Source organism: Heteronotia binoei, chromosome 6 (genome assembly GCF_032191835.1).
Source record: "Heteronotia binoei isolate CCM8104 ecotype False Entrance Well chromosome 6, APGP_CSIRO_Hbin_v1, whole genome shotgun sequence".
Taxonomy (NCBI): Eukaryota; Metazoa; Chordata; class Lepidosauria; order Squamata; family Gekkonidae; genus Heteronotia; species Heteronotia binoei.
This window is the reverse complement of record NC_083228.1, coordinates 25,034,654-25,050,650: the sequence shown is the minus strand read 5'-3', so window position 1 is coordinate 25,050,650 and position 15,997 is coordinate 25,034,654. Positions and strand designations below refer to the sequence as shown.

The window sequence follows — 15,997 nt, the reverse complement described above, 5'->3', positions numbered from 1 at the left end:
AAAGGAAATAAAGGCTTCAGGAGGCCTAGCTTCAAAATGAGGTTTTAAAATAACTCAACGGAATCTATAATAGCAGTTGAATAAAGCGCTATATAAAACATGATGACTGTGCAGTTCCTTCCCTGATTTCATTCCTAGACTTTGTGGATGCACACCTGGACAGAAAAGGTCCCTACCGAATTCAAGGTGGGGTCTGGAGTTCTCCCAGAATTACCACTGATCTCTAGACAATGAGAAATTGAGAAAATGGTAGATTCTTCCTGGAGAAAATGGCAGACTCAGAGATTGGATTCTATAGAATTCATCTCCACTGACCTCCCTCCCCATTCTCAGGCTCCAGCACCAAATCTCCAGGAATTTCAAGCCCAGAGTTGACAATCCTATATTAAAAGGCAAGGCAACTCTTAAAATATAAACTATAGTAACAATTAAGTATTGTGAAAGGAGGAGAGACCAGGTAGGGTTGCCAGACTCCAGGTGAGACCTGGGGATCCCCTGACATTACAGCTCATGTCCATGCTGCAGAGTTCAGTTCCCCAGGAGAAAATGGCTGCTTTGAAGGGTGGGTTCTATGGCTTTGTACCCCACTGAGGTCCCTGTCCTCCCCAGGCTCCATCCCTAAATCTCCAGGAGTTTCCCAGCCTGGCTCTGGCCACCCCACCCTCCATCCCCTGCTGATGGCTAAGGGGGACCTGGCAACCCTAGGAGAGAGAGAGAGACCTGAACTGTCCTTGTTCCTCCCACGCTACATGACTGCTGATTATCTAATCTAGGATGAAAAGGTAGCCCCAGCCATTGTGAATGTGTCTGGATTGGAGCCCTAATTACGAGATGAGTACATTTTTCACAGCCTTTCTCTAGCTGCCTAAGGTGGGAATAACAGACTTGGTTCATGTCACAGACAATACCGTCATTTTGCCAGGTCACGTCAGTTTGTCACCTGCAGTATCTTGGAGCACAGCTCTATTAATGTGGCACTTCCTCCTGAGTCAACACCTCGGCCCTAATGTACTAGAGAGTTTTCAGTATCCTAAATTGTAAAGCCCTCTTTCTCTTTCTCTTGTGCAGCTTTGAAAGTGAAAGAGCAGCTGAAATAAGCAATCACTTGGTAATGAAGACTCATTGTTGCATCTCTTTGACCTTTTCCAGTTCATAAAGTAGAGCAGTTTCAAATGAATGACTTTTACTTGGGCTGCATGTAATCTCAGATTGTCAAAATGGAGAATCATGAAGCCATTTGAATTTGGCCATGTGAGTTTTTGCCTTTGGGGGAGAAAAACGCTGTGGCTTACCTTTAACTGCAGCTTATAGTTTGTTTACTTTCCTACATCTTGAAAATATGTAGGAAAAACAATGCCTGATTTCCTGTTATAGAAATGCATCCCTTTAATACAACTAGTCAAATTCATCCACGTTATACAGTGCATTTTCATCACTGATTTAAGAGGCAACAGCCCAAACACTACAAAATGCTATTTCTCTTAGGTCTTGAACTTGAAATTTTCATATCTCTGAAGTTAGTTGTCCAGTATGCAAAATGGTTATTCTACAGCATTACAGGGCAGGCTTGTTTGTGCCTTCTATTTTCAAAAAGACATTTCCTAAACTAAGGTGGAAATTCTGTAAGAAGCCCCATATTTTGTGGACCTGGAATGGTTTTACAAGCAGAAAGGAGAAAACTGCATTCCCAATGAATGGCAAAAATAAGCAACACAACCAGATTTAGCAGGAGCTCACAGGAGCGCAGCTCTTGAACCTTTCTGATGGCTCTCCCTCTTCCCCCATCCCACCTACCTACCTTGTCCATTGAAAAGTAGATGCAGCTGCACAACGATTCCTGGATTAAGAGAGCGGACTGCCAGCCAGCCACCAGGGGTTTTGCCATGCCCCCAGCAGCCCTCATTAACCCCTGGAGAAGCCCACACCACCCTCTCTCCACTTCTTATGTGATTTTGGGCGATGGGTGGCTTGCTGGCCTTTTGACTGGGGGGGGCAGCCCAGGAGAGCCCCAGGTGAGTGAGGCCTACTTGGGCTGTTTGGATCTCTAGCCCAGGGGCATCAAACTCATTTGTTATGAGGGCCAGATCTGACATAAATGAGACCTTGCCGGGCTGGGCCATGTGTGTCATAAAATGTAATGCCAGATAGTAGAGACATAAACTTTATAAAGGACACAGACAAACACAAAGATTTTGTATTTCTCCTGTGTGATTGAGAGAACTGAGCAAAGGAAGCTCTGGCTCTTTCCCTCCCTCCCCAGAGGATGAGGAGGGGGTGGAGCTACAGCCAATAGAAAGAAAAGAAGCTTGGCCCAGTAGCTGTGCTGTGTGATTGAGAAAGCCTGGCAAAACAAACTCTCTCTCCTCCCCTTCCTCCCCAAGGGAGAAGCCATAGCCAATGGAGAAAATAGAGGCTTTGTTCTGTAGCTCCTGTGTGATTGAACAAGCCTGGCAAAGAAAGCTGTGATGCAGAAGAAAGGAAGAGAAAAAGAAGGAAGCAGACTTGCTTGCGGGCCTGATAGAAACCCTCTGGGGGCCTGATCCAGCCCCTGGGCTGCACGTTTGACACCCCTGCTCTAGCCAGCCCAAACAGGCTTTGCTCACCTAGGGCTCTCCTTTCTTGCATCAGGTTGCTTTTGGCTGGGGGGTGGCAGCATATGCTAATGAGCTCCATCACCTATTTTTTCTACAAAACAACGCCTGAACACAACCAACCGTCTGTTATCAAATTAGTGTTTTTGCTACTTATTTTTAATATCACTTGGAAGTATAGCTTTCTCTCGTAGCATGTAAAACCATTCCAGATCCACAAAGATCCTAAAAGATCCTGTATTTCCAGATGATTCACCTTCAGTCAGTTCATCTTCAGCCAACTTCTCAGTCTCCCTACTCTGCCCTCACATGCAAAAAAAAAAAAAAAAAACCCTGAAGAACATGAGCATTGTCATCCCATAGTCTCATCCCACCTGGCGGGTGCATTGTCAATTCAGGAAAGACCTCTAATCATTAGTGCTTTCTGAGGAAGGATCAAGCAATCATTTCTGCCTACTAGCAAGCAATGAGTTAATCAAAAGGTAGTAATTCAGCTTATGCTCTCAATGCTTTCAATGTCACGAACTTAATAGCAAACTGTAATTAAAATACTTATAGCCAGACAATTTATTCATTAAGATTCCATTTGGTAGAATATGATTAGCAAACTACAATGAAAGAATACTAGTATATGATAAAATTGTTGAGACAATAATCACAGTTACGTGATTACGATAAGCAGAACCATAGGAGTCACAATTGCTATGGGGAAAAGCTAATTTATGAGGTTAATTATGTGTTAACATATGTACCACTTGATGAAAATCCATTGAAACTAGCCTTTTCGGCCATAGTCCAACATATTTGATGATTTCAGTAAGCTTAATTATAACAATGGGCAAGCCCATTTTAGAACTAGGCTCAGGAAATCCAGGCTATTGCCCAAAGTTTGACTAGTAGTCACACAGGGGTGGGAGGATGGGACCAATCATAACTTGGGTGCCATGGAGGGCTTGGTTCAATCACAAAAAAGTTGAGAGGTTCCATAAAGTATTTGAAGTTTCCATCTATAATGAGAGCCAGTTTGGTGTAGTGGTTAAGTGCGTGGACTCTTATCTGGAAGAACTGAGTTTGATTCCCCACTCCTCCACTTGCACCTGCTGGAATGGCCTTGGGTCAGCCATAGCTCTCACAGAGTTGACCTTGAAAGGTCAGCTTCTGTGAGAGCTCTCTCAGCCCCACCCACTTTACAAGGTGTCTGTTGTGGGGGGGAAGGTAAAGGAGATTGTGACCGCTCTGAGACTCTGAGATTTGGGGTGGGTGGAGAGCGGGATATAAATCCAATTTCTTCTATAATGGAGGTAGCTGTTTCCATACGTGTGTTCCCTGCATACATAAAGATAAAGCCTTGTAGGTTCTTCCTGCTCCATTGACGTGGAGGAAAGCCATGTTTGGCTCTTGGCTATGCAGAAGAGAAGCTTTGGGGAATAAGGAAGTACATGCCAAGAACCACTGGTGTATGGCAAGGCACCCACAGACACCATCTTGGGGATCACTGCTCTACAAGATGATTTTAAGTATCTCCAGGGGTGGAATTCTAGAAGGAGCTCCTTTACCTATTAGGCCACACACTCCTGATGTAGCCAATCCTCCAAGAGCTATCAAGGTTCTTTTTTGTAAGCTCTTGGAGGATTGGCTACATCAGGGGTGTGTGGCCTAACAGGTAAAGGAGCTCCAGCTAGGATTCTACCCCTGTGTATCTCTAAGGCCTCAAAGGGTTTTTTAGTTCTCCCTGTCATAGAACAAAGAAGACATAGATAGGGATTTTTGTTTTTATACTAAAATGATACATGCTCACGACTGTTTTTACTGTATTTATAATTACTGATAATTTATTATGGTCTGTTGAATGGTGTCTAAAGAAGCTCTAATGTAGAACTCTTCATTTTTCGTCTGAGCATCATTGAAATCAAGGATTAGTCTCTGAGTGTTTTCAGTAAATCTGGCAATTTCACTTCCATCTAATCATTATATTTTATTCTGAGGAATCAAATTGTTAATTAGTTTATCCTTTGGATGACAGACTCGTTATAATGAAAGCCAATCTGAGTGCCATGGAGAAGCCATAGTAACTTGCAGTATTCAAGTCCTAATTAGTTAGCAATATCAGATTTTTTCCCCCTAGGATATGTGGGTCTCTCTTGAACTTTTCTGGTGATATCACTGTGCTTTGATTTTAATATAACTTCTTATCCCATTGTTGATGTAATACTAAATATTTCACTTAGTGGTCTTTGTGGCATAAAACTTGTGCCCTCTGCAACAGACTTGGTCACACAGGAGCTACTCACAGTGACTAAGAAATGCTGCAAATATTCACCCTTTTCCATTACCAGTGGAAAAACCTGTATGTTTACAGCTATGGATATCAAGGATAGGTTCAGGTACTTCATCTTTGGATTGGGGGAGCAGGTGACAGCAACTAGATACCCAGATTATGCGCAGTTTTAAGATAACTGCTCACACAGTGCACAACAATGGCTTTAGATCTGAATGATGCTGCTTAGAGAGAAGTGTGTGCTTTTTAATGGGTAACATGACATGCAATTAAGACTAACTCTACCTTTCTCAACAATTGTTATTATTCTGGCATCAAGAAATATGTATCTATTTTTAAAAAAATCATTGTAACATGTTGCTTTGCAGTGTAAATACTATGAATGCCTATGGAAAACTCACAAAGATAACATCTGATCATGGGTTCTGTTTAAACAATATATTCTGTATTAAATACCATGATCCACCCTTATAATGTATTTTTCTATACTTATAAACTAACTTTTAGCCACAGTAGCTCCCAAGTCAGTTCACCATAAAAACATTTCAGTTTTGCAATTAGAATAATTAAAATCATGAAATAAACCAGTTGCTGTGGCAGAAGGCAGCAAATCACCAGCTACAGATGGAAGCTAGACCATGAATGCTTGGGTCACAACAATATAACAGTCTTAAAAGATAAGAAGACTCTTTGAATGCTCAAGATGGCTGATAACAGACAGGCACTTTGGGCCAACTCAGAGACGCCTCAGAAACCGACTTGAAAAACCCTTCAAATTGCACACATCTGCTGCCCGTCCCCATCCCGTACTCACCCCGTCCTCCGGCATCCTCAGAGGAGCTCAAAAACCTACCACTTTTAAAGTGGTAGCAAATTTTTGAGCTGCATGCCAGTCACCTCCTCAGCGTCTGGAAGCAGAAGGGCGCAAGTGAGGCGCTTTGGCAGTGTGAAACTGCCAAGCCACCCCAAGCTGCATCCAGCTTTTTAAGGCCAACCCCCCCCCCCCTGTTCAGAGCATGTACATGACCACTAAAAATGTATTTTAAAAAACCCATACTGAGTGATGGGAATAGTGTGCGACAGCTGTCTGATCACACCCATGTCGCCCCGTGGACAGGATGGGGACAGCTTGCAGGGAAGCATGTGGAGGATTTGGAACAGTTCTTTTTGAGCTGGCCTGATTTGGAATGCCTCCAATCCACGCCTATATGCCCGTCTGTTACCTGCCGGTGTCCTTGAACTGGACATGTCCAGTCTTGTCAGGGTTAGAGATGCTACTGTTTTGTTGTGAGCTGGCCTGAGCCCACTTGCAGGATAGGGCAGGATATAAGCAGAATATAACAAATTAGACAAACAAATAAAGGTGATGCAAAGGAAACACAATTGATAAAACTGAATGGGTGGAGAAGGCTCATGAGAGCAACAACCTACAAAAACAAAACAAGCAAACAAAAGGCTGGATTTGCTCCAAATCATCATTTGAAATGGCAGAAAGTGCTGTCGAGTCACAGCTGACTTTCGGCGACCTTGTATTGTTTCCAAGGTAAGAGACAACCACATCTGGCCTGTATCCAATCCCCTTCCACCTGCTATGGGAAGAAAGGGCAGCCTTTCCTGCCTCTTCTCCCTGCTGCCCGTCTCCCCGCCATGCTCCTTCCCCTTGGTGCTCAGGGCTGCCTCTGAACCTTTCCCACCCTGGCCTTGCCCAAGTCCATTCTTGCCTTCTGACCATGCCTGTCCCTGCTCCCAGCCTCGTTCATGGCTGTGTTGAACCTCGTTCATGGCAGGGTCCTGCCATCGCCAGTCCTAGCCTTTCTAGCATGGATGAATCAGGTTCCCAGCCATCCTTGGCTCCAGTAGCTGTGACAGGGTCAAGTTGGGGACAGGTGTCAGCTCCTGACAATAAAGGGGGGGGTGGTTTGTGGTTCAGTTCTCCTGAAAAGGTTCATTGAATCTAATTTCCTGTGAAGCTTCTTAGGAAACAAAAGCAGCTTTCTTATTAGGTTTTTAAATTTATTTTATTTTAGTGTCCGGATCTATCATGTAAGCAGGACTTATTGGCTTATCTGGAGCAGATCAAACTTTACTCCCACCAGCTCAAAATCTGCAGTCGAGTTAAAGCTGAGATCCAGAATTTAGGCAGCGAGCTCATCGTGTCAGCGGTAAGTACAAATTGCCTGGAGGACATTTCCTGAGACTATTATCTTTCAGTTCCAACCTGCGCTATAATCAGAACGGGATGTCAGCTCCTGAGATGATATTTCAGTCTCTCGGGGTTATGGCACTTGAGCCTCCATTTGAACAACTTTGCAACTAACGTGAATGTTGGGTTTTTAATTTGGTTGAAAATTAAATCACAGTTTGCTGTATTATTCATTTTCTCCTTTCTTTGAGGGCCAAGTTACACTGCAAATGCAGTCGTGTGTATCTTTTCTCCAGACTTTTTTTTTTTTTAACAGAAAGCAGCTACTGAGCTTCAGTGGAAGTACAGGGGAGAGGGAAGAAACTGTTTAACTGTTTCCTTTCCAGCTGTTTTTAGGCTCAAAAACCCACTTCCAAGCAGCTGCAGAGAAAACAGTTAATAGATACTTCTTTGCTACAAGAAGAAAAGAAGCTCAGGGATGATTTGCAGTGGGTAATGGCTAGCTGAACAGCCTCCACCTACACCATTCCTCTGCTGAACTGTATACTCTCAGAGGATGATGCTGGTTGAGAAAATGTGGAGAACAGATGCATAGAATTGCATATTGGACTGAATTTATCCAAGGATTTTGTCCACCGTCTCAGGTTGCACAAATAGAAAACATATAATTTTGCAATCAACAATGCGCAGTCCAAATTGGATGGTAATGGGTTTATTCACAAGTTCTTTGCAATTTGGTAATAGTGAGCTTCTGAACAATCTGCTATTTCCTTCCTGAGGCTAAAATGTAAAAAGACCCTTTGTTCTGCTTGATATCTGTGGATTCAAGCATGGGCAGAATGGGTTCAGAGAAATTTCTACAGTTAAGCTTAAAAGGATTCTCTATCCTGGCCCCACCCACTTGCTGTTGTTGTTCAGTTGCATCCCACCCACTAGGAGCACCCAAAAACAGCACACGTGCTCAGAGATGATAGAGCTGTACTTTCTGATCAGTACAACTGGACTTGGGATAAAGAGATGGGGGGGGGGCTCCTTTATCTTCTTCCCCCACAATCAATTATGATGGAAGCTCCTCAGCTGGCAACAAGGTCATGGACAAATGCTTCTTGACTGGTGTTCTGAAAGATAAAGCATTACAGCTCACTAGGCAACAGCTTAGTACAGCCCACCACTTAGTACGCTGTGGGGTGAAGTCATTGGCAAGCTGTCACCCTACATCACAATGTATGTCTGTGCTCTTCATCCCTAGCTTTGGAGGCCCAAACATAAATGCAAGGAAAGGAAAGATCCCCTGTGCAAGCACCAGTCGTTTCCGACTCTGGGGTGACATTGCTTTCATGGCAGACTTCTTACAGGGTGGTTTGCCATTGCCTTCCCCAGTCTTTTACACTCCCCCCCCCCCCCGGCAAGCTGGGTACTCATTTTACCAACCTTGGAAGGTTGGAAGGGTGAGTCAACCTTGGGCCGGTTACCGGAATCCAGCTTCCGCCGGAATTGAACTCATTTTGTGAGCAGAGAGTTCAGACCACAGTACTGCAGTACTGCTGCTTTACCACTCTGCGCCACGGGGCTTATATATATGTATATATATGCAAGACCTCCCCTTTAAAGGCCTGATCAGTTATAAGATGGGTAATATCTTAAAAAGAGTCCAAGAATAGAGATCCATGTCAATCCCAGGGTCCTGTCATTTGGCCCTTGATCTCAGACTGTCTGTCCTCTCACGGTATTCCATGACTCTCCATGTCTCACTCCTTATTTCAGTGTCCCAAGTTGGCTTTATCCTTAAAGTGTATCCTCTGATAATTCTCATTGCACCCACCAAACCTGCCCATGCTATGGAACTGTCTCTCAGCAAAGGAGGGCATCCCAGGGAACTCTTTGGTCCTTACTGTCATCCATATTAGCGATGTCAAAAAGTTCCAGGCCATTCTGCCTTAGCACATGCATAATAATTCAGTTTCTTCCCTCTTACTGAGTGAAGTTTCTCATCTTTTGAAAGGCACCCTCAGACTAGTCCCAGCCTTTCAAAGGGGAGGAGGATTCTATTCCCAAGGCTTCCTCTACATCAACACTCATATGATTACTGACCATCATTATACCTCTGCTCTCCCACCATGTATAATTTGCATCTCTCAGCCTGAAAAACATGTCTGTTGAAACTGTGATTTGCTCCCAGCATCATAAATTCTTTCCCCAGACACTCGCAACTATTGATACAAAGTACTACTGGTTTTTTGTTCTATTCATCTTTACCAAACACATGGAAATGGTGAGGGCCCATCTCTGTGATTTGGGTATAGCTATTTGTCCTTATACTCATGACTGGCTGGTCATGGACAGATCCCACATTGCCCTTCTATGGCACCTCTGCACCCTCCTCCACCTTGTCACTAATCTGGGCCTGGGAGTATAGGCTCCAAAAGCACATTATTCTCTGACTCAGCACATCAACTTGATAGGAGCCACTCTTGACTTCACAGTCAGTCATGCCTTTCTACCATTCGAGAGGGTGAACACTATGATCTACTTTGCTCTTCTTTTTATTCATGAACCCTCCACTTACACTCTGCCCTCCAGTGTTTTGTGGTCTTCACAATGGCAGTCACATCACTGATAAGGCTTAACATGTGTCCCCTTCAACTACGCTTCACCTGCATTTTCATACCCATTATTGCCACACCTTTTGAGAGGTGTTCCATTTGTACCAAAAACCATACACCAGTCTAACCACTGAGAGGAAGGGGTGCTTGTCCTACACCCAGATGTCATCAAATGGAGACTAGCTCCTTGAAGAATACATTCCACATCTCCCTCTTGTCCTCCTGAATCCCAGAAAACCAGCAATGAGACATTTTTACTCCTCCAAGTGGAAATATTTCTGTTTGTACACTTTCACCTGACAACCGGGCCTTATGGACTGTCCTGTTCACTCCATTCTGGAGTACTTACTATCCCAATGTCAGTGTCAAAACCCAGATATTTTGCTGCAACTGTACCATGGCAAGTATAAAATTGGAATGTAAACATTTTGGTTTTACACTCAAATAACAGAAATGTTATACATGGCACATAGTACACATGCACATTTACATCTGTGTGAAAATGGAATCACTGTGTAATTGTGTATTCACATCTTGTAGTAGCACCTACTCCTAAATAAGCATCTTTCTCATCGAGAAGAATGTGTTCTGTAGCAAACGTGTGGGGTAGATGAATTGCCCTGATGATGGAGAATGTAGAAAGGATACTTTGCTCCAGGGTTTCCTTCATTCTGATGGAAATAAATAAGCACTTTGTGAATATGTTGAGTGGGAATGAAATTGGAGAAAGCAAACCTGCCAATAAAGTGACAGAATCAGCAATCCTTGAAAAATTGCTGAGCTACCAGACTGCTTTCTTAAATGGACTACATTCTTCCTGGCACTGTGATAGTTTGAGAAGCAGTGAGCATGATGAAGGACAAGATCTGGGAGGTTGTAACCAACAAAAAGTTATTCAGAAAGATTTTCCAGATATGGGTTTTTTCCCCCTTTATAGATAGCATTTTCCTTTGTCTTAGAGTGTGACTTGTTAAAGCAGTAAGTAACATTAATTAAATAACTCTCTAGTTAACGCCTCCTTACTTTCCATTATCCTGGCCTGTCCTTTCAGGTGAAAGATGGTACCACTCAGGACTAGATTAGATGGGAGGCTGCAGTTCTGTAACAGAACTCTAAATGTGTCATTTGCTCATTAAAAGCTGCTTTAAGCCCCAGTACTGAAGAAAGGCAGGCACCCATGATGTGTGTGACTTAAATGTATTTTCAGTTGGGAAAGGTATAGGAATAAAGCCCTTTCTTCCCCCATCTTTTTATCCCAAGTCCACATCCCCAGAAGCAGTTGCTGTTCTGCAATCAAATTGCACATTGAAGTAGGGCATTTAATGTCCATCTTCATGTATACTTGGCTCTAAGAGTTCAACTGTAGCCACTGTCTTGTAGTTACTGTTGGAAACTGTAAAGTACTAGCTGGTGATTCATACATGGGTAGTAATTTGCCTGAAGTTGGAGTAAGAAGTAACCTTTGACTACTCCATGTGCCAGTAATGCAGTGTTAATGTGTCGGGTTTCTCCAGAGACATGTGGCACTGGTATGCTAATCCTGCATGAGAGCAGACAACAGCATGGATGCAAGAAGTTCAGCTATATACTCCCGACATATGGATTCCCACCATGGGCACGAGCTTTTAGCATCAGCCAAGGGAAAATAAATGTTTTTGAGCTGGCCCTGAAAATGAGAAAGAGTGGAGGAAGGCATCAGAGGGGAACAACCTGTTTTTCTCTGCCCCGAACAATCCAGTGGGTTCCAATAAAGTTCTTGTCCTGCTGCAAAGTGAACAGAAAACTGATAACACATTTGGCTTTTCATAATCATCCTAAATACCACCCATTGGCAGAATAAAAAATGAACTGCTAACCAGAAGAGAACATTGGACAGGAAATCAATGCTGCATGTGGAAAGAAAGAAAACCATTTTACTTTAGGCAGCTCCTTATTTTTGTATAGTGAATTTCCCTCTTCTTCTCTTACACACACTCACACTCACACACACTATGAGCTCTCCCCTGCTGTCTCTTCTTTGTCTGCTAACATGCTCAGTAAAGAACAGAAGAATAACTCTGCTGAATCAGTCAAAGGTCCATCTAGTATAACGTTCTGTTTTTCAATATTGGTCAAGCAGATGTTCCTGTAGGACTGCAATCAGGACCCAAAGGATGAAACTTTTCCCTCGTGATGCCCTCCCCCCAGCAACTGGTATTCAGAGGAGTACTGTCTGTGGCTATGGAGGCTCCATTTAGACATCTTAGCCTCTGATGAACCTATCCTCCATGAATTTGTTTAATTTCCTAAATTTGTCTAATTCAGGGGTGTCAAACTCATCTGTAATGAGGGCTAGATCTGACATAAATGAGACCTTGTTAGGCTGGGCCATGTATATACCTATTTCAGATTAGGTAGCAGAGATATAAACTTTATAAAGGACACAAACACAATTAAATATTTTTTTTTTTAAAAAAAACTTAAAATAAAGCATGCTTAAAACATTAGCACTCATTGGTCTTAAAGGTGCTTTCTTTGTATTTCTCCCATGGGATCCAGGGAACTGGGCAAAGGAAGCTCTGGCTCCTTCCTTCTTTCCCAGGGGATGAGGGGGAGGAGCCTCAGCCAATAGAAGGTAGAGAGGCTTGACTCATTAGGTCTGCTATGTGATTGAGAGAGCCTGGCAAAGCAAGCTCTGCCTCCCCCCCTTCCTGTGTAACTCCTGTGTGACTGAGCAAGCCTGGCAAAGCAAGCTATGATGGAGAAGGAAGCAAGAGAGAGGGAGCCAGTTGCTCGGGGGCCTGATAGGAGCCCTCCAGGGACCTGATTCGGCCCCCAGGCTGCATGTTTGACACCCCTGGTCTAATTTGTATGAGATATTCTCACACATAGCCAGTACAAATTATTTATACAGGGGAAATTGATTATGTTTCCCGGGGCAGTTACAAAAATATGTATAAATTTTATTTATTTATGTAAAACATTTCCATGCCACCATTCCACTAAAACAGGGACCCTAAGGTATCAAATATCAGGACATTAAAACACTGAAGCCCAATCTCATCAGATCTCAGAAGCTAAACAGGGCCAACTGCAATAAGTAGTTGGGTGGGAGACCTCCTTAGAATGCCAGCAGTCTGGAGGCAGGGTCAGGCTTTATAAAGCCCTATATGGCCGAGGACCGACCTACCTGAGGGACCGTCTCTCCCCGTATGAGCCCCAGAGAGCACTGAGGTCAGTAGGTAAAAACAGATTGACCACCCCTGGGCCAAAAGAAGTTAAACTTCGGACTACCTATGCACGGGCCTTCTCTACCGCGGCCCCTTCCTTGTGGAATCAACTCCCAGAGGAGGTGCGGGCCCTGCGGAACCTTGATCAGTTCCGCAGGGCCTGCAAGACCACCCTTTTCAAACAGGCATTCATGAACGGCTGACCAAGTCCACAGAGAAACATCAAAATGGTCCAGTCTGGAGATCCGCCATCATTCACAAACTGACAGGCATAGCGTCGACTAATAACGGTACTGTCAGATCTAACTTAATGTTTTTAGATTTAGTAACTGTTTTAACTAATGTATTAATCGGTTTGGGGTTAATTTAATGTTTTGTTAAATGTATTGTTGTTTTGCTGTTGTTAGCCGCCCTGAGCCTGCGTGGCGGGGGAGGGCGGGATATAAATAAAATTTTACTTACTTACTTACTTTATTCAGCCACCTCCCTGAATATCCTCTGGGCCCCCAGTAGGAGTCAGTCACCAGAGGTCGCCATGACTTCAAGGTGCACACACACTCACACATGCAAATATAAAAAATTACAAAGCCGATATTAAAACATTGCAACATTAAAAAATCAAGTCACCAAAACAGCATTTAAAATATACGTGTATATAAAATATTGAAGCAATTCTATAAAATATAGACAAACCAACAACCATAACAGCACAGCTAGGGAGAAGAGCCTGTAACAGATAGTGGGGGAATGCCAAACAAAGCAAGTTTTCACTTGCTAGTAGAAGGCAATGATAGAGAGAAATAGACAGATCTCCCTGGGAGGGGAGTTACAAAGTTTTGGCATCAAGACCAAGAAGGTCCTTTCTTGGGTTGCCTCCTGAAGCAAGGCCTCTGTAGATGTCTGGAATGGATGGATAGGTCTATATGGGAGAAGGCATTTTTTTCAGCTTAAAATATTTTATTACGGATATTGCAAGTACAGAAATAAAAGTAAAGTTCAAAAATGCAATCATGTCTTATTCTATTACTAAGTACAGAGTTTACATAATAAATTAAGAAAAAAATTGCCATAATGTTCCTTTTAGACATGTAAAAGGATTAGGATAAGAATAACCTTAATAAACAGAATTAATTACTTCAAGTAACGAATAATAATAATCACCTTTTGCTAAATATTCAAGAAAAGGAAACCATACAGTCACAAATTTTGACTAGTACTCTTCTGAATCATGCTGAATAAGAGAATCAGTGATTTTGTCTAAAAGACATATTTCACATACTTTATTTATTCAATTTGGTATTGATAACAATGTAGAAATCTTCCAATTTGCAGCAATTACAAGTCTAGCTGCTGCTGTAAGTTTTTCCAGTAACTCGTAGTTATTAAATCCTACTTGTTTCCATGTCCACATATTCAAAATATAATATTCAATTTTCAAAGGGATTGTGATTTGAAAAATGTTACATATGATGTTATGTACTGTTTTCCAAAATTTCTGAATATATATACACTCCCACCTACAGTGTATTGTAGTTCCTAACTGAGAGCAGCCTTTCCAACATACATTATTGGAATTTGGTTGAAAATGATAAATTCTATTTGGTGTGAGGTAGCACCTTGTAATAGTCTTAAATAATTGAGTTCTAATATTAACGTTAGGAGCTGTGTACGTGTGAGAATTCCAGTTTTTCTTCCAATTATGTATGGGTAGTTCATATTGTAGATCTTTCTGCCATTTGTTAATGTAAGATGGTGGCTCAGAAAAGAAGTTGGAAATAGTAATTTTGTATATTATAGAAAGAAATCTTTTGTGAGTGTGGCGGGGGTTTTTAAATAATAACTGAAAAGGTGTTAGTTCTCTTTCTAAACATTGCTTAATAACTGCTGTAGAAAATAGGTGTCGCAGTTGAAAATATTGATAGCAAGGTATCTTAAAGTTTCCTTTCTTCTCGATATTTTATTTACTATTTCTTTATTTCTAGTTATGTCTATAATTCTGTTTAATTTTACCCGCGACCAATTCTTATAAGAGTAATCGCTGGGAGGAACCAGTCCTGGCCTATAAAGGTTGCTATGGGAGAAATGTCAGGAGCCAGGTACTTTCTGTTTCTGTCCCATATTTTTAATGTATTCTTTAAGAAGGGGTTGTCTAAAAGTAAAGATGGTGTCTTTGAACGTTGGTTCCAAATAACTTCTTGAAGGGTTTTTCCACTTGCACAAGCTTGTTCTATAATGGCCCAATCGGGTATATCTTCTGGGTGACTCATTTTAACTAGGTTGGTTAAATGTATTGCTTCATAGTAAAAGAATAAATTGGAGTAGCCTAGTCCACCTTCCTTTAGTGGTTTACATAATGTTTTAAATTGAATTCTATGTTGCTTTTCAGACCAAAGAAATTTTGTTAAGATTGTTTGACTGTTTTGTATCCAACATTTAGGGATTTCTGTTGGTAATATTTGAAACAAAAATATATACAAAGGCAATATAAAAGCTCGAATCAAATCTAATCTCTCTTGTCATGTCCAGTTTAACTTTTTCCAGCTTTTAAATTTAGCTTTAACATTTGCTTGGGTAAGACTGAAGTTTAATTGTGACAGTTCTTTAAGGTTAACAGGGATTAGTAATCCTAAATGTCTCCATGATTGCGTGACCCATTTATATTCAAATTTATTTTTAATTTCATCTTGCAGCTGTTTAGAGATAAATATTGGATATAACTCTGACTTTTTGTGATTTAAATTTAAGCCTGAAATTTTGCCAAATTCTGTAAATACCATAGAAGTTGAAGTTGAAGATTAAATAGGGTTGGCTAAATATAACACCGCATCATCTGTGAATAAGGATAGCTTAAATTCATTGCCTTGCACAGGAATTCCTGAGATTTTGTTATGGACACGAGTTATTTTAGCTAAAGGTTCAAGAGCAAGAATAAATAGGAGAGGGGAAAGTGGGCATCCTTGGCGGGTTCCACGAGTGGGGAAAAAATATTGAGTAAATTCCATTGGTTTTAATTCTGCATTTTGGTTGTTTATAAATAGTATTGGGGTTCCAAAATCCATAGCTTCTAGTAATTTGATTAAGTAATTTATTTCGATCGAATCAAAGGCCTTCTCTAGATCGATTGATAAAATTAATGACTCTATTTTTTAATTTTGGCAGTAATTTATAATGTT

At 41.8% G+C, this 15,997-nt stretch overlaps 1 protein-coding gene across 2 annotated transcripts in view; it reads left to right on the top strand.

Annotated features, from left to right (window-relative positions):
• The window catches only part of CTNNA3 (catenin alpha 3), a 1,035,346-nt gene that overhangs the window by 1,002,390 nt on the left and 16,959 nt on the right, over window positions 1–15,997 (top strand). For both annotated transcript variants that reach the window (XM_060241118.1, XM_060241119.1), the window contains one exon: window positions 6,897–7,031. In XM_060241118.1, coding sequence (XP_060097101.1) covers window positions 6,897–7,031 — 135 coding nt within the window. The remainder of the gene's footprint in view (window positions 1–6,896; window positions 7,032–15,997) is intronic.